The sequence below is a fragment of the Panulirus ornatus genome, chromosome 9, assembly GCF_036320965.1.
Source record: "Panulirus ornatus isolate Po-2019 chromosome 9, ASM3632096v1, whole genome shotgun sequence".
NCBI lineage: Eukaryota > Metazoa > Arthropoda > Malacostraca > Decapoda > Palinuridae > Panulirus > Panulirus ornatus.
Genome location: NC_092232.1, coordinates 38,303,287 through 38,327,414, shown reverse-complemented (window position 1 = coordinate 38,327,414; position 24,128 = coordinate 38,303,287). Strand labels below are relative to the sequence as shown.

The following is a 24,128-nucleotide window of genomic DNA, read 5'->3' as shown; positions in this document are numbered from 1 at the left end:
CACACACCAGACGAACAGACTGACTGGTCGTCACACACCAGACAACAGACTGACTGGTCGTCACACACCAGACAACAGACTGACTGGTCGTCACACACCAGACAACAGACTGACTGGTCGTCACACACCAGACAACAGACTGACTGGTCGTCACACACCAGACAACAGACTGACTGGTCGTCACACACCAAACAACAGACTGACTGGTCGTCACACACCAGACAACAGACTGTCAGGTCGTCACACACCAGACAACAGACTGTCAGGTCGTCACACACCAGACAACAGACTGACTGGTCGTCACACACCAGACAACAGACTGACTGGTCGTCACACACCAGACAACAGACTGACTAGTCGTCACACACCAGACAACAGACTGACTGGTCGTCACACATCAGACAACAGACTTGACTGGTCGCCACACACCAAACAACAGACTGACTGGTCGTCACACACCAGACAACAGACTGACTGGTCGTCACACACCAGACAGACTGACTGGTCGTCACACACCAGACAACAGACTGACTGGTCGTCACACACCAGACAACAGACTTGACTGGTCGTCACACACCAGACAACAGACTGACTGGTCGTCACACACCAGACAACAGACTTGACTGGTCGTCACACACCAGACAACAGACTGACTGGTCGTCACACACCAGACAACAGACTTGACTGGTCGTCACACACCAGACAACAGACTGACTGGTCGTCACACACCAGACAACAGACTTGACTGGTCGTCACACACCAGACTGACTGGTCGTCACACACCAGACAACAGACTTGACTGGTCGTCACACACCAAACAACAGACTTGACTGGTCGTCACACACCAGACAACAGACTTGACTGGTCGTCACACACCAGACAACAGACTTGACTGGTCGTCACACACCAGACAACAGACTTGACTGGTCGTCACACACCAGACTGACTGGTCGTCACACACCCTGGCAGGTATCTTCGAATATTCCTAGTTTTCATAACAGCAAAGAACAAGGTCGTCTTCACAGCAAGAACTTGACCATCATCTCGGAAGTGAAGCGAAGTTTGCGTTTTTATTTTTTTTGTTTTCTTTTGAGAGAGAGAGACTGTGCTATACAGCGTCAATATTAACAACAAAATATCCACCCTCGATACTCGGCTCAGGTCTGTACAAGCATATGACGCTCTCATGGTGAAATCATCGTACATCTGGTCGCTGGGACTAGTGTTTTTAAGGTCACAAGCGCCAGCAGCCCGCCTCAGTGTGCCTCGGGCTGTCTTGAGGAAAAAGATTTCCTAACTATTCATTTTAGGAATTTCGCCCACGGGCGCTGTAGTCTTCCACCTGTGGTTCAAGATGGTTGGCTCTTACCTTCGTCAGGAGGAGAAAGGCTGAGTTCTTGTCTGGAAGGAACAAAGTGTGGCCATTCGGGAGAGTTCTGTGCTCGGTGGGCGCTCAGAACGCACGACCAGGCGGCTCCTTCCTGCAACACGTCATCTGTACCTCGCCTCATTCAGCAGATCAAGACCCTATGGACCCAAATCATGACTGTAGACTACTAATGGAAGCGTACGAGTTCCATGGCCAGATGTCTGCAGATGGTAATCAAGGATAAAGGAGAGATGATAAAGTACTGAAATATGACGGGGTGGAGGGGAGCAGGCTGCTCGCGGACACTGTAGGTATGATCATCAGTCACTGGTGTGTGTGTGTGTTGTGTGTGTGTGTGCGAGTGTATCAGCTGTCGGCTCCATTGATTGTCGTCCACAGTCAAAGACATTGTTGTCCATCCGTCACCAGGCAGCGAGCGGCCAGCACAGCTCCTCTACCTACTGTGGCTGCGTCACACAGAGGGACGGTACATTAGTGCCTTGCTCGCTCTCCGGCGGACCTGCTCATGTTGGCACGACCCTCCCCCCTCCTTGGAAGGACGAAGGGACGACCCTTGAGCACGACCCCATGACGACCATGTCCCAGTCTTTGACTTGTATCACTGGTGTACCCAAGATCTCTCACTAGATTACCGCAGTGATCTTAATATTCTCTCTCTCTCTCTCTCTCTCTCTCTCTCTCTCTCTCTCTCTCTCTCTCTCTCTCTCTCTCTCTCTCTCTCTCTCTCTCTCTCAGCCTGGGGGGGTTTGCCTGTGCCGTTCTTGTAGCCAGTGTGGACCAGCAAGCGCTGCTGCCCCCAGCGTCGTGTCTCATGTTGAACATACCATTTCAAGTCTTGGCGGAGCGACAAACTGATGCGTAGAATGTGGCTGAGGTGGAACCAGGTCAACAGGTCATTCGGCAGTAGATTCAAGGGTTGGGGTCACAGGCGGGTCAAGTGGGTCATATGGCCGACCCCACTTGACCCACTCCCGTTGTCAAGTGGGGTCAAGTCGGAGATAACGAGTCAAAAACATTATGTTGAGTTTAAAGATAGAATATTTTTTTTTCTTGCTTATCACTTAATAATTTTCTTACATAAAAAGATTTACTATCATTAGATTTTCACATTAAGGTCAAATATATTCATTTTTACAATATCTTGATATCGCTTCCGTATACCAAGAACTTCTTAAAATAATCTAGTTTGATATATATATATATATATATATATATATATATATATATATATATATATATATATATATATATATATATATATATATATATATATATATATCCTCCCCTCCTTGTATTTTTTTAACTTTCTAAAATGGGAAACAGAAGAAGGAGTCACGCGGGGAGTGCTCATCCTCCTCGAAGGCTCAGATTGGGGTGCCTAAATGTGTGTGGATGTAACCAAGATGTGAAAAAAGGAGAGATAGGTAGTATGTTTGAGGAAAGGAACCTGGATGTTTTGGCTCCGAGTGAAACGAAGCTCAAGGGTAAAGGGGAAGAGTGGTTTGGGAATGTCTTGGGAGTAAAGTTAGGGGTTAGTGAGAAGACAAGAGAAAGGGAAGGAGTAGCAATACTCCTGAAACAGGAGTTGTGGGAGTATGTGATAGAATGTAAGAAAGTAAATTCTCGATTAATATGGGTAAAACTGAAAGTTGATGGAGAGAGATGGGTGATTATTGGTGCATATGCACCTGGGCATGAGAAGAAAGATCATGAGAGGCAAGTGTTTTGGGAGCATCTGAATGAGTGTGTTAGTGGTTTTGATGCACGAGACCGGGTTATAGTGATGGGTGATTTGAATGCAAAGGTGAGTAATGTGGCAGTTGAGGGAATAATTGGTATACATGGGGTGTTCAGTGTTGTAAATGGAAATGGTGAAGAGCTTGTAGATTTATGTGCTGAAAAAGGACTGATGATTGGGAATACCTGGTTTAAAAAGCGAGATATACATAAGTATACTTATGTAAGTAGGAGAGATGGCCAGAGAGCGTTATTGGATTACGTGTTAATTGACAGGCGCGCGAAAGAGAGACTTTTGGATGTTAATGTGTTGAGAGGTGCAACTGGAGGGATGTCTGATCATTATCTTGTGGAGGCTAAGGTGAAGATTTGTATGGGTTTTCAGAAAAGAAGAGTGAATGTTGGGGTGAAGAGGATGGTGAGAGTAAGTGAGCTTGGGAAGGAGACTTGTGTGAGGAAGTACCAGGAGAGACTGAGTACAGAATGGAAAAAGGTGAGAACAATGGAAGTAAGGGGAGTGAGGGAGGAATAGGATGTATTTAGGGAATCAGTGATGGATTGCGCAAAAGATGCTTGTGGCATGAGAAGAGTGGGAGATGGGTTGATTAGAAAGGGTAGTGAGTTTTGGGATGAAGAAGTAAGAGTATTAGTGAAAGAGAAGAGAGAGGCATTTGGACGATTTTTGCAGGGAAAAAATGAAATTGAGTGGGAGATGTATAAAAGAAAGAGACAGGAGGTCAAGAGAAAGGTGCAAGAGGTGAAAAAAAGGGCAAATGAGAGTTGAGGTGAGAGAGTATCATTAAATTTTAGGGAGAATAAAAAGATGTTCTGGAAGGAGGTAAATAAAGTGCGTAAGACAAGGGAGCAAATGGGAACTTCAGTGAAGGGCGCAAATGGGGAGGTGATAACAAGTAGTGGTGATGTGAGAAGGAGATGGAGTGAGTATTTTGAAGGTTTGTTGAATGTGTTTGATGATAGAGTGGCAGATATAGGGTGTTTTGGTCGAGGTGGTGTGCAAAGTGAGAAGGTTAGGGAAAATGATTTGGTAAACAGAGAAGAGGTAGTAAAAGCTTTGCGGAAGATGAAAGCCGGCAAGGCAGCAGGTTTGGATGGTATTGCAGTGGAATTTATTAAAAAAGGGGGTGACTGTATTGTTGACTGGTTGGTAAGGTTATTTAATGTATGTATGACTCATGGTGAGGTGCCTGAGGATTGGCGGAATGCGTGCATAGTGCCATTGTACAAAGGCAAAGGGGATAAGAGTGAGTGCTCAAATTACAGAGGTATAAGTTTGTTGAGTATTCCTGGTAAATTATAAGGAAGGATATTGATTGAGAGGGTGAAGGCATGTACAGAGCATCAGATTGGGGAAGAGCAGTGTGGTTTCAGAATTGGTAGAGGATGTGTGGATCAGGTGTTTGCTTTGAAGAATGTATGTGAGAAATACTTAGAAAAGCAAATGGATTTGTATGTAGCATTTATGGATCTGGAGAAGGCATATGATAGAGTTGATAGAGATGCTCTGTGGAAGGTATTAAGAATATATGGTGTGGGAGGCAAGTTGTTAGAAGCAGTGAAAAGTTTTTATCGAGGATGTAAGGCATGTGTACGTGTAGGAAGAGAGGAAAGTGATTGGTTCTCAGTGAATGTAGGTTTGCGGCAGGGGTGTGTGATTTCTCCATGGTTGTTTAATTTGTTTATGGATGGGGTTGTTAGGGAGGTGAATGCAAGAGTTTTGGAAAGAGGGGCAAGTATGAAGTCTGTTGGGGATGAGAGAGCTTGGGAAGTGAGTCAGTTGTTGTTCGCTGATGATACAGCGCTGGTGGCTGATTCATGTAAGAAACTGCAGAAGCTGGTGACTGAGTTTGGTAAAGTGTGTGAAAGAAGAAAGTTAAGAGTAAATGTGAATAAGAGCAAGGTTATTAGGTACAGTAGGCTTGAGGGTCAAGTCAATTGGGAGGTGAGTTTGAATGGAGAAAAACTGGAGGAAGTGAAGTGTTTTAGATATCTGGGAGTGGATCTGGCAGCGGATGGAACCATGGAAGCGGAAGTGGATCATAGGGTGGGGGAGGGGGCGAAAATTCTGGGAGCCTTGAAGAATGTGTGGAAGTCGAGAACATTATCTCGGAAAGCAAAAATGGGTATGTTTGAAGGAATAGTGGTTCCAACAATGTTGTATGGTTGCGAGGCGTGGGCTATGGATAGAGTTGTGCGCAGGAGGATGGATGTGCTGGAAATGAGATGTTTGAGGACAATGTGTGGTGTGAGGTGGTTTGATCGAGTAAGTAACGTAAGGGTAAGAGAGATGTGTGGAAATAAAAAGAGCGTGGTTGAGAGAGCAGAAGAGGGTGTTTTGAAATGGTTCGGGCACATGGAGAGAATGAGTGAGGAAAGATTGACCAAGAGAATATATGTGTCAGAGGTGGAGGGAACGAGGAGAAGAGGGAGACCAAATTGGAGGTGGAAAGATGGAGTGAAAAAGATTTTGTGTGATCGGGGCCTGAGCATGCAGGAGGGTGAAAGGAGGGCAAGGAATAGAGTGAATTGGAGCGATGTGGTATACCGGGGTTGACGTGCTGTCAGTGGATTGAATCAAGGCATGTGAAGCGTCTGGGGTAAACCATGGAAAGCTGTGTAGGTATGTATATTTGCGTGTGTGGACGTATGTATATACATGTGTATGGGGGTGGGTTGGGCCATTTCTTTCGTCTGTTTCCTTGCGCTACCTCGCAAACGCGGGAGACAGCGACAAAGCAAAAAAAAAAAAAAAAAAAAATATATATATATATATATATGTATATATGTATATGATTATTATTGTTATTATTATTTATTACTATTACACCCAACCGCCGTTAGCGAGGTAGCGCAAGGAAGCAGACGAGGAATGGCCCAGCCCGCTCACATACACATGTATATACCTAAACGCCCACACACGCACATATACATACATGTACATCTCATCGTATACATACATATACATACACAGACATATACATATATACACATGTACATATTCATACTTGCTGCCTTCATCCAATCTCGTCGCCACCCTGCCACACATGAAGTAGCATTCCCCCCAGCGAGGTAGCGCCAAGAAAGACAAAATAAAGGCCACATTCGTTCACACTCAGTCTCTAGCTGTCATGTGTAATGCACCGAAACCACAGCTCCCTTTCCACATCCAGGCCCCACAGACGATTCACATGCCCTGGTTCAATCCATTGACAGCTCGCCGACCCCGGTATACCACATCGTTCCAGTTCACTTTATTCCTTGCACGCCTTTCACCCTCCTGTATGTTCAGGCCCCGATCGGTCAAAATCTTTTTCGACTCCATCCTCCCACCTCCAATTTGGTCTCGCACTTCTCCTTCCTCCCTCCACCTCTGACACATATATCCTAATCGTCATTCTTTCCTCACTCATTCTCTCCATGTGTCCAAAGCATTTCAACACACCCCCTTCTGCTCTCTCAACCACACTCTTTTTATTATCACACATCTCTCTTACCCTTTCATTACTTACTCAGTCAAACCACCCCTCACACCACATATTGTCCTCAAACATCTCATTTCCAACACATCCACCCTCCTCCGCACAGCCCTCTCTATAGCCCATACCTCGCAACTATATAACATTGTTGGAACCACTATTCCTTCAAACATACCCATTCTTGCTGTCCGAGATAACGTTTTCGCCTTCCACACATTCTTCAACACTTCCAGAACCTTCTCTCCCCACACGGTTCCTGTGACTCATTTCCGCTTCCATGGTTCGATCCGCTGCCAAATCCACTCCCAGATATCTAAAACTTTTCACTTCCTCCAGTTTTTCTCCATTCAAACTAAACTCTCAATTAACTTGTCCCTCAAGCCTACTGAACCTAATAACCTTGCTTCTATTCACATTTACTCTCAGCTTTCTTCTTTCACACACTTTACCAAACTCAGTCACCAGCTTCTGCAGTTTCTCACCCGAATCACCACCAGCGCTGTATCATCTGCGAACAACAACTGACTCATTTCCCAAGCCCTCTCATCCACAACAGACTGCATACTTGTCCCTCTCTCAAAACTCTTGCATTCACCTCCCTAACAACCCCATCCACTAACAAATTAAACAACCATGGAGACATCACGCACCCCTGCCGCAAACCGACATTCACTGGGAACTCATCACTTTCCTCTCTTCCTACTCGTACACATGCCTTACATCCTTGGTAAAAGCTTTCAACTGCTTCTAGCAACTTATCTCTCACACCATATACTCTTAATACCTTCCACAAAGCATTTCTATCCACTGTATCATATGCCTTCTCCAGATCCATACGTACAAATCCCTATGTATTTCTAAGTATTTCTCACATACATTTTTCAGAGCAAACGCCTGATCCACACATCCTCTACCACTTCTGAAACCACATTCCTCTTCCCCAATCTGATGCTCTGTATATGCCTTTACCCTCTCAATCAGTAACCTCCCATATGATTTCCCAGGAATAGTCAACAAACTTATACCTCTGTAATTTGAGTACTCACCTTTATCCCCTTTGCCTTTGTACTGTGGCACTATGCATGCATTCCGCCAATCATCAGGCACCTCACCTTGAGTCATACATACATTAAATAACCTTACCAACCAGTCAACAATACAGTCACCCCCTTTTTTAATAAATTCCACTGCAATACCATCCAAACCCGCTGCCTTGCCGGCTTTCATCTTCCGCAAAGCTTTCACTACCTCTTCTCTGTTTACCAAACCATTCTCCCTGATCCTCTCACTTTGCACACCACCTCGACCAAAACCCCCTATATCTGCCACTCTATCATCAGACACATTGAACAAACATTCAAAATGCTCACTCCATCTCCTTCTCACATCACCACTACTTGTTATCACCTCCCCATTTGCGCCCTTCACTGAAGTTACCATTTGTTCCCTTGTCTTACGCACTTTATTTACCTCCTTCCAAAACATCTTTTTATTCTTCCTAAAACTGAATGATACTCTCTCACCAAAACTCTCATTTGCCCTCTTTTTCACCTCTTGCACCTTTCTCTTGACCTCCTGCCTCTTTCTTTTATACATCTTCCAGTAATTTGCATTATTTCCCTGCAAAAATCGTCCAAATGCCTCTCTCTTCTCTTTCACTAGTAATCTTACTTCTTCATCCCACCACTCACTACTCTTTCTAATCTGCCCACCTCCCACTCTTCTCATGCCACAAGCATCTTTTGTGCAAGCCATCACTGCTTCCCTAAATACATCCCATTCCTCCCCCACTCCCCTTACGTCCTTTGTTCTCACCTTTTTCCATTCTGTACTCAGTCTCTCCTGTTACTTTCTCACACAAGTCTCCTTCCCAAGCTCACTTACTCTCACCACTCTCTTCACCCCAACATTCTCTCTTCTTTTCTGAAAACCCCTACAAATCTTCACCTTCACCTCCACAAGATAATGATCAGACATCCCTCCAGTTGCACCTCTCAGCACATTAACATCCAAAAGTCTCTCCTTCGCTCGCCTATCAATTAACACGTAATCCAATAACGCTCTCTGGCCATCTCTCCTACTTACATACGTATACTTATGTATATCTCGCTTTTTAAACCAGGTATTCCCAATCACCAGTCCTTTTTCAGCACATAAATCTACAAGCTCTTCACCATTTCCATTTACATCACTGAACACCCCATGTATACCAATTATTCCCTCAACTGCCACATTACTCACCTTTGCATTCAAATCACCCATCACTATAACCCGGTCTCGTGCATCAAAACTACTAACACACTCATTCAGATGCTCCCAAAACACTTGCCTCTCATGATCTTTCTTCTCATGCCCAGGTGCATATGAACCAATAATAACCCATCTCTCTCCATCAGCTTTCAGTTTTACCCATATCAATCTAGAGTTTACTTTCTTACACTCTATCACATACTCCCACCACTCCTGATTCTGGATTAATGCTACTCCTTCCCTTGCTCTTGTCCTCTCACTAACCCCTGATTTACTCCCAAGACATTCCCAAACCACTCTTCCCCTTTACCCTTGAGCTTCGTTTCACTCAGAGCCAAAACATCCAGGTTCCTTTCCTCAAACATACTACCTATCTCTCCTTTTTTCTCATCTTGGTTACATCCACACACATTTAGACACCCCTATCTGAGCCTTCGAGGAGGATGAGCACTCCCCGCGTGACTCCTTCCTCTGTTTCCCCTTTTAGAAAGTTAAAATACAAGGAGGGGAGGGTTTCTAGCCCCCCGCTCCCGTCCCCTTTAGTCGCCTTCTACGACACGTGAGGAATGCGTGGGAAATATTCTTTCTCCCCTATCCCCTATGTATAACATACAAACTTCCAACAGCCAGGATCGAGCATATATATATATATGTTTGTGTGTGTGTGTGTGTGTGTGTGTGCGTGTGTGTTTATTCACTAGATCAACGTTTCCTGCGTTAGCGAGGTAGCTCCAGGAACAGATGAAGAAAAGCTTTTCCATTCTCTAGATGTCATGTGTAATACCCGGAAATCACAGCTCCGGTTATCTATATATATATATATATATATATATATATATATATATATATATATATATAGAGAGAGAGAGAGAGAGAGAGAGAGAGAGAGAGGAGGGGTGGAGTGATGAGACTCAAGTCTAAACATGGAACAACATTTCTTGAGGCGTTAATACCCCGGGGGACCGACGGCTCACATCCTCAGTCCACAGATCGTGATCTCATTCTCCACGTCCCGTGGGCAAGACAGATGTAAACATGAGTGGATTTTGAATTCTCTCTTACGAGCGATCAGGCTCTACAGCGAGCAGTGGTTATAAGATCGAGTTCAAATACATTACTGAGACGTTCGGTACATGAACGTATCCAGAGGAATTCATCCACTGAATGAAGACGGAAGTAGTTGAGATAATAGGAAGGCGGGATGAGAGAGCAGGTAATGACAATGTGAAATATTTAGCAGACCCTCATTCTACACTGTCAGAAGGACTGGACAATGATTGAGATAAAAGAAAATATTAGCAAGAGAGTAACCAAGACTTGGAGAATTCGTCATACGAAAAAACAAAACAAAACAAGCAGAGTGAGTGGAAGTATAAACTCCCTCCCGTGTATGTCCAGTGTGGCGGATGTGAGGGTCGGTATTTCGGTGAACCAGGTTGTGACCTACACACACGGGTGACTGAGCACTGGAGGGATGTGTGAGCACATACAACATCCACCTCAATCGTGGCTCACGTCGACGAATGTGAACATCTCCCCAAAATGGCAGTCAACAAAGGATTATGATAAACGGTTGAAGGAAGAGGGGAAGTGAACTGAAGCAGTGTGTGTCATTGCTCACAATTCTACAGATCCACGAGAGATATGCCTCAGGTGAGCCAGGTCAGGAAGAACAAAGATTGTGACAGACGACAAGGAGGGGAAGGAACGTAAGAGTAACAACCAATCAGGGAAACGGGATGATTTGGACAGCCAATCAGGAGTCGGTGGTGCTCGGAAGACAACTGAACAACCTCTGGCGGATACGCACCGCTTGTTTTCATTTTTTTTTTGAGGAAGTTCATGTAGTGAGACGTTAAAGATATGGTATATTGTGCTTTCTTTTATCATAACATATATGGTAAAGGGAGACAGAATTCTACCTCCGTATTCCTTGCGTGTCGTAGAAGGCGACTAAAGGTGGCGAGAGCGGGGGGCTGGAAACCCTCCCCTCCTTGTATTTCAAGTGCTAAAAGAGGAAACAGATGAGTCAAGCCGGTAGTGCTCATCCTTCTCGAAGGCTCAGACTGAGGTGTCTGAATGTATGTGAATTTAATCAAAATGAGAAAAGAGATAGTATGATTCAGGAAAGAAACCTGGATGTTCTAACTCCGAGTGAAACGAAGCACAAGGGAAATGGGGAAGAATGGTTTGGGAACCGTCTTGGGAGTAAAGTCAGGGGTTCGTGAAAGGACAAGAGCTAAGGAAGGAATAGCAATACTCCTGAAGCAGGAGTTGTAGGATTATGTGATAGTGCTAGCAAGTAAATTCTGGATTGATGCGTGTAAAACTGAAGTGTTTTTGGAAGCAGTTGAGTGACTTTGTTAGCAGTTTTGGTGCACGAGACTGGGTTATAGTGATGGGTGATTTAAATGCGAAGGTAAATAATGTGGCAATTGAGGGTTTAATTGCCGCGCATGGGGTATTCAGTGTTATGGATGGAAATGATGAAGAGCTTGTTGAGTTATGTGCTGAAAAAAGACTGGTGATTGGGAATACCTGGTTTAAAAAGAGAGATATACATAAGTATACGTATGTAAGTAGGAGAGATGGCCAAAGAGCGTTATTGGATTACGTGTTAATTGATAGGCGTGTAAGAGAGAGACTTTTGGATGTTAATTTGCTGAGAAATGCAACTGGTGGGATGTCTGATCATTATCTTGTGGAGGCGACGGTGAAGATTTGTGGAGGTTTTCGTAAAAATGGAAACTATCGGGAAGATGAGAGTGGTGAGAGTAAGTGAGCTTGGGAAGGAGACTTGTGTAAAGAAATACAAGGAGAGATTGGATGTAGAATGGCAAAATGTGAGAGCGAATGAAGTAAGGGGAGTGGTTGAAGAATGGAAGGTATTTAGGAAAGCAGTGATGGTATGTGGAAGACCAAATGTGTCAAGACGAAATGCAGATCGAGTGAGAGAAGAAGGAGCAGAACTGAAGGATGTGGAGGAATGCAGTGTTGAGTCGTCAGTGTATGAGTGCTTTGTGGAAGAGAGGAAATCGTTGAAAAAAAGAAGTGTGGGGGACAGGATAGTACCTTGAGGGACACCGTTGTTAATAAAGAAAGATTGAGAGGAGAGAGAGAGAGAGAGAGAGAGAGAGAGAGAGAGAGAGAGAGAGAGAGAGAGAGAGAGAGAGAGAGAGAGAGATCAACAACCACAGAGACAGATCGGCCAGAGAGGAAGCTTAATATGAAGGAGCAAAGTGAGGGAGAGTGACCAGGGGGGCTGAGAGATGCGACCCCGATGTCACACCGTCAAAAGCCTTAGATATGTCAAGGGCAACTGCACTCGACTCCCCATAATCTTCCAGCGATGATGACCAGATGCTAGTAAGATAGGAAAGACTATCACCAGTGGATCTCGCCTCACGGAAGCTATACTGGTGATCAGAGAGAGGACTGTGAGATTCAATATGTCTAAGGATATGAGAGTTGAGAAGGGATTCAAAGGCTTTGAAAATGGTAGACGTGAAAGCAATTAGACGATAATTAGAATTATGAAATACGAATCTCGGTGAAGGATGTTCTGTGAGAGATAGTGAGGTTGTATGTTTGTGGACTGGAAAACAACAGCCCGCGTGTGGGTGAGACAGAAAAAGCAAGACAGCTACTTGGCCCAGGGAAGTGAAACTTGACAAAACCAATGAAGTGCTGGCTAACTGCTGTTCGTTGCTAACCCGTTAGAGAGAGAGAGAGAGAGAGAGAGAGAGAGAGAGAGAGAGAGAGAGAGAGAGAGAGAGAGAGAGAGACAGACAGACAGACAGACAGACAGAAAAAACAGACAGACAGACAAAGACAGACAGACAGATAGATAGAGAATGTATATACCAACTGTTAGATTTTGCCATTAAGCAGAACTAACGCGTAGGGCAAGTCGAGAGAGAGAGAGAGAGAGAGAGAGAGAGAGACAGACAGACAGACAGACAGACAGACAGACAGACAGACAAAGACAGACAGACAGACAGATAGATAGAGAATGTATAAACCAACTGTTAGATTTTGCCATTAAGCAGAACTAACGCGTAGGGCAAGTCGAGAGAGAGAGAGAGAGAGAGAGAGAGAGAGAGAGAGAGAGAGAGAGAGAGAGAGAGAGAGGTTAGAGATCAAACATATTAACAAATTACCATCCCATTCTCCTGCCACTGCGAGAAGTATCACAGTTTTTGTACGTTCCACGTTTGTTGTGGCCGTTGCCAACGCTTGAACTGAATCAGCTGGTTGGAATAGAGTTGCCAGAGAACATATCCTGTAGTATAAACACATCAGATAACAATAGCTTGTGTACAGTTACAATATGTACGTGTGTGTTCTGGGTTCGTGAGGGATAGTGGGCTTGTGTGCTGCAATATGCATATGCATATATATATATATATATATATATATATATATATATATATATATATATATATATATATATATATATATATATGCATGTCTGTGTGAGCGTGTACATCCGTTAGTATATAACGCTACGTATGACGTTGTATAAGCAGTACGAAGTGAAAGCTTCGTTACGTCGGTGTGTTGGTATGACGTATGGTGTTCGTCGTCCGTTCCCGCAACTTTTCATCGTCGTGTCACGCATGGGTTGTGTGGTCTTCCGGCCCTCCCATACGGAGGTCCTCATTTTCCTGTGTCCAAATGATGCAGTGCTGGGTAACGTGTCAACACCGCACACTTGCCTCCAGCCAGGGAACTCCTCCAACCTCGCGGGGCAGAACTTTACCCACAGTGCACCTCGACGTTATTCTGAATACCGAGGTACACATCTCAGGTGGTTCTAACTCTGCTGCAGCCTTACTGGACAGAGTCGAGTCTAAAGTGGTCCGACTTGTCATCTGTCCCAGGCGAACTCTCAGAATTTGGCCCCCTTGCCCTACATCGCAGTGTTGGTTCACTTTCCCTCTTCTATAGGTATTACTATGGTTTATGCTCCCGAGAGCTGGCTGCTTGTGTGCCCTAACAGTAGCTAGACCAAGGATATTGCTGCGCCAGGTGATTATTTGTGTGGCCATCAGCAATTCAATGGTGGGTCGTTTTGATAACTGTTTCTTTCCCTACACCTCGAAGCTTTGGAACTCTTTTCCTTCTCATGTCTTTCCCAGTAACTATGACCTGACACGTTTTGAAAGATAGGTTTTCCACTTCCTCCAAAATTCGTAAATACTTTCCCTTGTCTCTTCTTTTCCCCTTCTCATTAACCTCTTTACTTTTTCCATTATGGCTCGGCCTTGACGTGGACATTTCTCCGTGACGTGAGCCTCTTCCATCGTAGAAGACAAACGGATATTCTCCTCCTACTGCAGTCCTGACCTCGTGATAACAACATTCAACACTGGTTGAGTAGCATATGTTGAGGGAAGGGTTACGGCTGACCACTGTGTACATCTGGTGTTGCATCTCTTGCCTACAGAAAGTCAGAGGTCGTCAAGCCCACATACGTCCCATACGAGGACACACACACACATACCACGGTACCTGACACTCGAGATCACAAGAACGTGTTGTCTTAACCACGATAATGACCTGTAACACTTACAACTATAACAGTCCTATGATCTGTAACACTTACAACTATAACAGTCCTATGATCTGTAACACTTACAACTATAACAGTCCTATGATCTGTAACACTTACAACTATAACAGTCCTATGATCTGTAACACTAACGACTATAACAGTCCTATGATCTGTAACACTAACGACTATAACAGTCCTAGGATCTGTAACACTAACGACTATAACAGTCCTAAGATCTGTAACACTAACGACTATAACAGTCCAAGGATCTGTAACACTTACAACTATAACAGTCCTATGATCTGTAACACTAACGACTATAACAGTCCTAGGATCTGTAACACTAACGACTATAACAGTGGTAGGATCTGTAACACTTACAACTATAACAGTCCTAGGATCTGTAACACTAACGACTATAACAGTCCTATGATCTGTAACACTAACGACTATAACAGTCCTATGATCTGTAACACTAACGACTATAACAGTGGTAGGATCTGTAACACTAACGACTATAACAGTCCTATGATCTGTAACACTAACGACTATAACAGTCCTAGGATCTGTAACACTTACAACTATAACAGTCCTAGGATCTGTAACACTAACGACTACAACAGTGGTAGGATCTGTAACACTAACGACTATAACAGTCCTATGATCTGTAACACTAACGATTATAACAGTGGTAGGATCTGTAACACTAACGACTATAACAGTCCTATGATCTGTAACACTAACGACTATAACAGTCCTATGATCTGTAACACTAACGACTATAACAGTCCTAGGATCTGTAACACTAACGACTATAACAGTCCTAGGATCTGTAACACTAACGACTATAACAGTCCTAGGATCTGTAACACTAACGATTATAACAGTGGTAGGATCTGTAACACTAACGACTATAACAGTCCTAGGATCTGTAACACTAACGATTATAACAGTCCTATGATCTGTAACACTAACGACTATAACAGTCCTATGATATGTAACACTTACAACTATAACAGTCCTAGGATCTGTAACACTAACGACTATAACAGTCCTAGGATCTGTAACACTAACGACTATAACAGTCCTAGGATCTGTAACACTAACGACTATAACAGTCCTAGGATCTGTAACACTAACGACTATAACAGTCCTATGATATGTAACACTTACAACTATAACAGTCCTATGATATGTAACACTTACAACTATAACAGTCCTATGATCTGTAACACTAACGACTATAACAGTCCTAGGATCTGTAACACTAACGACTATAACAGTCCTAGGATCTGTAACACTAACGACTATAACAGTGGTAGGATCTGTAACACTAACGACTATAACAGTCCTATGATATGTAACACTTACAACTATAACAGTCCTATGATATGTAACACTTACAACTATAACAGTCCTATGATCTGTAACACTAACGACTATAACAGTCCTAGGATCTGTAACACTAACGACTATAACAGTCCTATGATATGTAACACTTACAACTATAACAGTCCTAGGATCTGTAACACTAACGACTATAACAGTCCTATGATCTGTAACACTAACGACTATAACAGTCCTATGATATGTAACACTTACAACTATAACAGTCCTATGATATGTAACACTTACAACTATAACAGTGGTAGGGGGCACAGGAATGTATAGGAGTTAGAAAAGGGAATACCTAGACGCCACATTCCACAACAATGTTTACATCTAGAGCCCATAACTGACTCGTATGTTTGAGGGTTCACGAGCCTACCTCTTCACTACACACGACGCCAGCTGGTGCACCACACCACGTCTGGTAGGGAGGTAGGCGACCTGAACCCTTACATTAGATATGGATCTTTACCTCCTGATCGATCACTTCTGACGTTTTTATTGACATACGCAATATATATATATATATATATATATATATATATATATATATATATATATATATATATATATATATATATATATATATATATGTTTATATATATATATATATATATATATATATATATATATATATATATATATATATATATATATATATATATATATATATATATATATTTCTTTCTTCTTTCATACTATTCGCCATTTCCCGCGTCAGCGAGGTAGCGTTAAGAACAGAGGACTGGGCCTCTGAGGAAACATCCTCATCCAGCCCCCTTCTCTGTTCCTTCATTTAAAAAAAAAAAAAAAAAAAAAAAAAAAATATATATATATATATATATATATATATATATATATATATATATATATATATATATATGTATGTATATTTATATATATATATATATATATATATATATATATATATATATATATATATATATATATATATATATATATTTCTTTCAAACTATTCGCATTTTCCCGCGTTTGCGAGGTAGCGTTAAGAATAGAGGACTGGGCCTTTGAGGGAATAATATCTTCACCTGGCCCCCTTCTCTGTTCCCTCTTTTGGAAAATTAAAAAGAAAAAAAAGAAAAACGAGAGGGGAGGATTTCCAGCCCCCCCCGCTCCCTCCCCTTTTAGTCGCCTTCTACGACACGCAGGGAATACGTAGGAAGTATTCTTTTCCCCTATCCCCAGGCATGATATATATATATATATTATTTCTTTATTTTGCTTTGTCGCTGTCTCCCGCGTTAGCGAGGTAGCGCAGGGAAACAGACGAAAGAATGGCCCAACCCACCCACATACACATGTATATACATACACGTCCACACACGTAAATATACATACCTATACATCTCAACGTATACATCTATATACACACACAGACATATACATATATACACATGTACATAATTCATACGGTCTGCCTTTATTCATTCCCATCGCCACCCCGCCACACCTGTAACAACAACCCCCTCCTCCCTCATGTGCGCGAGGTAGCGCTAGGAAGACAACAAAGGCCACATTCGTTTACACTCAGTCTCTAGCTGTCATGTAATAATGCACCGAAACCACAGCTCCCTTTCCGCATCCAGGCCCCACAGAACTTTCCATGGCTTACCCCAGACGCTTCACATGCCCTGGTTCAATCCATTGACAGCACGTCGACCCCGGTATACCACATTGTTCCAATTCACTCTATTCCTTGTACGCCTTTCACCCTCCTGCATGTTCAGGCCCCGATCACTCAAAATCTTATTCACTCTATCTTTCCACCTCCAATTTGGTCTACCACTTCTCCTCTTTCCCTCCACCTCTGACACATATATCCTCTTGGTCAATCTTTCCTCACTCATTCTCTCCTTGTGACCAAACCATTTCAAAACACCCTCATCTGCTCTCTCAACCACACTCTTTATTACCACACATCTCTCTTACCCTTACATTACTTACTCGATCAAACCACCTCACACCACATATTGTCCTCAAACATCTCATTTCCAGCACATCCACTCTCCTGCGCACAACTCTATCCATAGCCCACGCCTCGCAACCATACAACATTGTTGGAACCACTATTCCTTTAAACATACCCATTTTTGCTTTCCGAGATAATGTTTTCGACTTCCACACATTCTTCAAGGCTCCCAGAATTTTCGCCCTCTCCCCCACCCTATGATTCTCTTCCACTTCCATGGTTCCATCCGCTGCCAAATCCATTCCCAGATATCTAAAACACTTTACTTCCTCCAGTTTTTCTCCATTCAAACTTACCTCCCAATTGACTTGACCCTCAACCCTACTGTACCTAATAATCTTGCTCTTATTCACATTTACTCTCAACTTTCTTCTTTCACACACTTTACCAAACTCAGTCACCAGCTTCTGCAGTTTCTCACATGAATCAGCCACCAGCGCTGTATCATCAGCGAACAACAACTGACTCACTTCCGAAGCTCTCTCATCCACAACAGACTGCATACTTGCCCCTCTTTCCAAAACTCTTGCATTCACCTCCCTAACAACCCCATCCATAAACAAATTAAAAAACCATGGAGACATCACTTACCCCTGCTGCAAACCTACATTCACTGAGAACCAATCACTTTCCTCTCTTCCTACACGTACACATGCCTTACATCCTCGCTAAAAACTTTTCATATATATATATATATATATATATATATATATATATATATATATATATATATATATATATATATATATATATATATATTTATACATATATATATATATATATATATATATATATATATATATATATATATATATATATATATATATATATATATATATATATATATTTATTTATTTATTTATTTATTTATTTTGCTTTGTCGTTGTCTCCCGCGTTAGCGAGGTAGAGCAAGGAAACGGACGAAAGAATGGCCGAACCCACCCACATACTCATGTATATACATACACATCCCCACATGCAAATATACATACCTATACGTCTCAATGTACATATATATATACACACACAGACATATACATATATACACATGTACATAATTCATACTGTCTGCCTTTATTTATTCCCATCGCCACCTCGCCACACATGAAATAACAACACCCTCCCCCCTCATGTGTGCGAGGTAGCGCTAGGAAAAAACAACAAGGGCCACATTCGTTAACACTCAGTCTCTAGCTGTCATGTAATAATGAAGCGCGATTTCACCTTCATATATATATATATATATATATATATATATATATATATATATATATATATATATATATGTATATGAAGGTGAAATCGCGCTTCAGTGGGAGTTTATACAATTTCATTTAACGTGTAATTTTTCTCTACATGTGCCACGACATGTTTCGTGGAGACAATCCACCTCATCAGGTGTCAGTACTTAACAAAGTTATTTAAATCCCAACATCACACTTGGTTCCCGCCGTCCAACACCAATCTTTCTAGACCAACCACTGTCCACTCTGTCTGGCAGTAACCGTTGTAAGGGAAGGTGATTAAAGGGGGTCAGGTGGCGGAGGTTGACCTGGGTAGCTGGGTGTGTCTTTAAGAACTTTTTTGTTTTCATGTTTTGTCAATTCTCTCATAATGATTTAGTTAATGCTAAGATGGGCTTTAAATTTTCCTGAGGACAAATTAAAGTTCTTAGCATTAGCAATCAAGACAGATTCAATGACGTTACGTGTGGCATAATCAGCAGAGGGGTATAGAATAATGGGATTTTCAAGATCTATGGAGTGATCATTTTTATGACAGTGTTTAGCGATCGCATTTTCGTGGTCATCCCTGCGTATTGAATGGCGGTGCCAATGACACCTCTCCGTTACAGTTTTACCAGTCGGGCCAATATGAATATATTTACATGCCTTGCATTTGATGGCGTAAACATTCCCAGTTGTTACATGATAGTTCTACTATTCATTAAGGTCTTGTTGATGGTGTTATTGTATTGGAAAACAACTTTACGAGCACTGTTTTTTAGAAAGTCTTAGATTAGCTAAGTTAGGAGAATAGGGCAACACTAAACATCTAGAGTTATCTTTATTTGTCACATTGTTATTGCAAGAAGCATAAAATGTCTTCCTAGCTTTCCAGTGGCGTCTTAGCTACGTCTCTTCCTTGTATACCAGTTGACTGTTCTACGTATTCTTTATCATTCTTGTGTCTCCCCTGACGATGTGATCATTACGCGAAAGTGCGCTTGGGAACTTATCGTGTTTCATTTTTCTGTGGTTTTATGCATATACTAAATCACAGTCCCCACTGTGACTTCTTGCAACACATACGTATACACACATATATAAACTATTTTGTCGTCGTCATCCATTCCCGACGCCACCCCGCCTCACAGAAAACAGCACAAATATATTTCATGAACGAAAAGAATGATGATATATACATTCTCTTCTCCTCCACAAGTAATTGCCGTCTTCTGCTTCAGTGAGGTAGTGCCAAGAAACACGAAGAAAGGCTCTATCTGCTCATATCCATACACGAGCTGGCATGTGTAATGCACCAAAACCACAGCTCCCTATCCACAACCAGGCCCCACAAACCGTTCCATGGTTTACCTTTGACGTTACACATGCCCTAGTTCAATCCATTGATAGCACGTTGATCTCACTATACCACATCGTTCCATTTCACTGTATTCCGTGCACGCCTTTCACCCTCCAGCATGTTCAGGCCCCGATCGGTCAAAATCTTTTTCACTCCACCCTTCCACCTCCAATTTGGTCTCCCGCACTCCTTATTCCCTCCAACATCTGACACATATATTCTCTTTGTCAACCTTTATTCACTCATATTCTCTATATGTCCGAACCATTTCACCACATCATCTGCTTTCTCAGCCACACTCTTTTTATTTCCACACATCTCTCTCACCTTTTCATAATATACTCGATCAAACCACTCACTCCACATATTGTTCTCAAACATTTGATTTCCATCACATCCACCTTCCTAAGTACAACCTTATCTATCGCAACCATATAATATTGTTGGAACTACTAATCCTTCAAATACCTAGTTTTGCCCTCCCAGATAAAGTTTTTTTCTTTCCACACATTCCTCATCGCTCCAAGAACCTTCTGCCCCTCTCCTCCCCTATGACTCACATCCGCTTCCATAGTTCCATTCGCTGTCATGGCCGTTCCCAGATATCTAATACACTTAACTTCCTCCATATTTTCTCCATTTTGACTTACATCTCAGCGAACTTGTGCCTCGACCCTGCTGAACCTAATTGCCTTGCTTTTATTCAGTTATACTTAACTCTTCCAAACTTAGTCACCAACTTCTGCAGTTTCTCATTCGAATCAGCCACCAGTGCTGTATCATCAGCAAACAACAACTGACTTTCCAAGCCCTCTTATCTCCCACAGTCTGCATATTCGCCCCTCTCTCCAAAACTTGCATTTACCTCCTTAACCACCCTATCCATAAACAAATTAAACAAACATAGTGATATCACACACCCCTATTGCAGATCAACCTACACTTTGAGCAGTTCACTATCCTTTCTTTGTGTTCGTATTCACGCCTTAAACCCTTGATCAAATCTTCCCCATGCTTCTAGCAGCTCACCTCCCATATCATATATTCTTGATCCCTTCCAGAAGGCATCTCGGTCAACCCTAACATATGCCTTCTCCAGATCCATAAATGTCACGTACAAATCCATCTGTTTTTCTCAGTATTTCTCACGCACATTGTTCTAAGCAAACACCTGTTCTGCACATCCTCTACCTACAGGTGTTGAAGGTCTGCAGGTGTTGAAGACTTGCAGATGTTGAAAATCTGCAGGTGTTGAAGATAATGCTCTTACCCACCATACTCTCACTTGGTATTTAGTGTGTGGCCCACGCACACGTCATCTCGGTTTCCATCCATCCACGTTTCCTCCCCTGGTGGGACAGGGGCCGTGCTCATCGTTCTCATCTCTCCACGGATCTTCCTTCTGATGGACTGTAAGACTCTCATTTATCATCAGTTTTTCCCTTGAATTATGTATTGTTATTATCATTGTTCTCCAACGTCGTATGTTCGTTCCGTCTGGTGTGAAGGACTCGATTTCGACAAGCGCCGTTTCTTGCGTTAGGGAACACGAAGAATGGCCCAACCCACCCACATACACATGTGATATATATATATATATATATATATATATATATATATATATATATATATATATATATATATATATATATATATATATATTACTAGTGCTAAAAGTTTTCTTTTTCGAAGCTCTATCGTAGTTAGCAACAGTGGACAGAAAGGAGTATAGACCTGTGGAGGACATTTCCCCTTCACAAGTGCCTTTCATTTCCCTGCTCCTGTGTGGAGTGCAGCCTGCCAGGTAGCAGCAGGAGGCCCACATGAGGCGTTCTGGGGTTACGTAATAGATAGTGAAAACATACAGGATTACTCGTTCATACCCAGCAGATGATGCGGCAATATGTTTGTTCACGAAATGTTTTGTTATTCGTCGCTTTTCTGTGCGGATGAATATTCTAATTCAAGCTTGGCTGTGGAATACTCCAATTAGAATATGGCAGCGAAGCTCCCTGGGGTATTCCGGGCTGGCCGCCCGCAATATTGGTGGGTCTTTCCATTGCAATTTGTGTGGAATATTGAAAATGGCATCGGAATTATTCTCCACGTAGCCTTATTGCTGGCTGGGGGTTATATGCTTATCAAATGTATTTCTATGATGTGATATTCTAGATGTTACAATAGCCTCATGAAAGGGATATTTGAGGGAGGAGCCATGACATCTGTCCCTTTTCGTTCTGTTCAGTGGAAAACATACACCAGTGAAGAGATTGACAGCTCTGTCCAACAGCTGGGGTTTCATAAAAGAGAGATAGCATTCATGTTATTCATCAATACGTTTGATTCTACACTGTGCAGACGAAGCGCATAATCCACTTGTGAGATTGTGGGGGAGAGAGAGAGAGAGAGAGAGAGAGAGAGAGAGAGAGAGAGAGAGAGAGAGAGAGAGAAAACAGACGCGTCCATAGCGATACTTCAAACTCACACTTGCTACAGTTTCGGGCCATATTCGTACATATAAGCTCGGCTATGCTCGGGGTGTGTGCCGGGCGACGCGTTGCACAATACCATACGATTTTAGTCTCACTGAGTTTGTTTCTGTGTGGTCACTCACGGCCGTTCTGGCATATCGTGTTTCCAAGGGCGTTTTGCTCGTCTGGTGTCCGATTCAAGCGATGGGAAAGGTGATGGTTTTCGTTGGAAATGTTGATCAGGACTTTATTGTATTGTGAACAAATGCTCCGAAAATACTCCTGTATCATTAACGAATGTCATAATGATTATCTGTAATATATACATATATATATATATATATATATATATATATATATATATATATATATATATATATATATATATATATATATATATATATTACGTCTTCGGGGCGATCATAGCCTAGCATTAGTGCTCCCGCCTACTACGCAGGGATCCCGGGTTCGAACCTGGCTGTTGGATGTTCATTTTTATATGGATGTGCGCGTTTATATATATATATATATATATATATATATATATATATATATATATATATATATATATATATATATATATATATATATATATATGTATTCCTGGTAAATTATATGGGAGGGTATTGATTGAGAGGGTGAAGGCATGTACAGAGCATCAGATTGGGGAAGAGCAGTGTGGTTTCAGAAGTGGTAGACGATGTGTGGATCAGGTGTTTGCTTTGAAGAATGTATGTGAGAAATACTTAGAAAAGCAAATGGATTTGTATGTAGCATTTATGGATCTGGAGAAGGCATATGATAGAGTTGATAGAGATGCTCTGTGGAAGGTATTAAGAATATATGGTGTGGGAGGCATGTTCTTAGAAGCAGTGAAAAGTTTTTATCGAGGATGTAAGGCATGTGTACGTGTAGGAAGAGAGGAAAGTGATTGGTTCTCAGTGAATGTAGGTTTGCGGCAGGGGTGTGTGATGTCTCCATGGTTGTTTAATTTGTTTATGGATGGGGTTGTTAGGGAGGTGAATGCAAGAGTTTTGGAAAGAGGGGCAAGTATGAAGTCTGTTGTGGATGAGAGAGCTTGGGAAGTGAGTCAGTTGTTGTTCGCTGATGATACAGCGCTGGTGGCTGATTCATGTGAGAAACTGCAGAAGCTGGTGACTGAGTTTGGTAAAGTGTGTGAAAGAAGAAAGTTAAGAGTAAATGTGAATAAGAGCAAGGTTATTAGGTACAGTAGGGTTGAGGGTCAAGTCAATTGGGAGGTGAG

General features: G+C 42.3%; 1 protein-coding gene across 3 annotated transcripts in view; it reads left to right on the top strand.

The window, feature by feature from the left end:
• The window catches only part of LOC139750351 (alpha-1,6-mannosyl-glycoprotein 2-beta-N-acetylglucosaminyltransferase-like), a 326,509-nt gene that overhangs the window by 218,088 nt on the left and 84,293 nt on the right, over nucleotides 1–24,128 (top strand). Inside the window, exon 3 of one of the 3 annotated variants that reach the window (XM_071665040.1) lies at nucleotides 21,591–21,805. The exons of the other annotated variants lie outside the window; for them this stretch is intronic. Within the exon in view, the coding sequence (XP_071521141.1) occupies nucleotides 21,799–21,805 (7 nt within the window). The 5' untranslated portion in view covers nucleotides 21,591–21,798. The remainder of the gene's footprint in view (nucleotides 1–21,590; nucleotides 21,806–24,128) is intronic. 3 annotated transcript variants of the gene reach the window in all.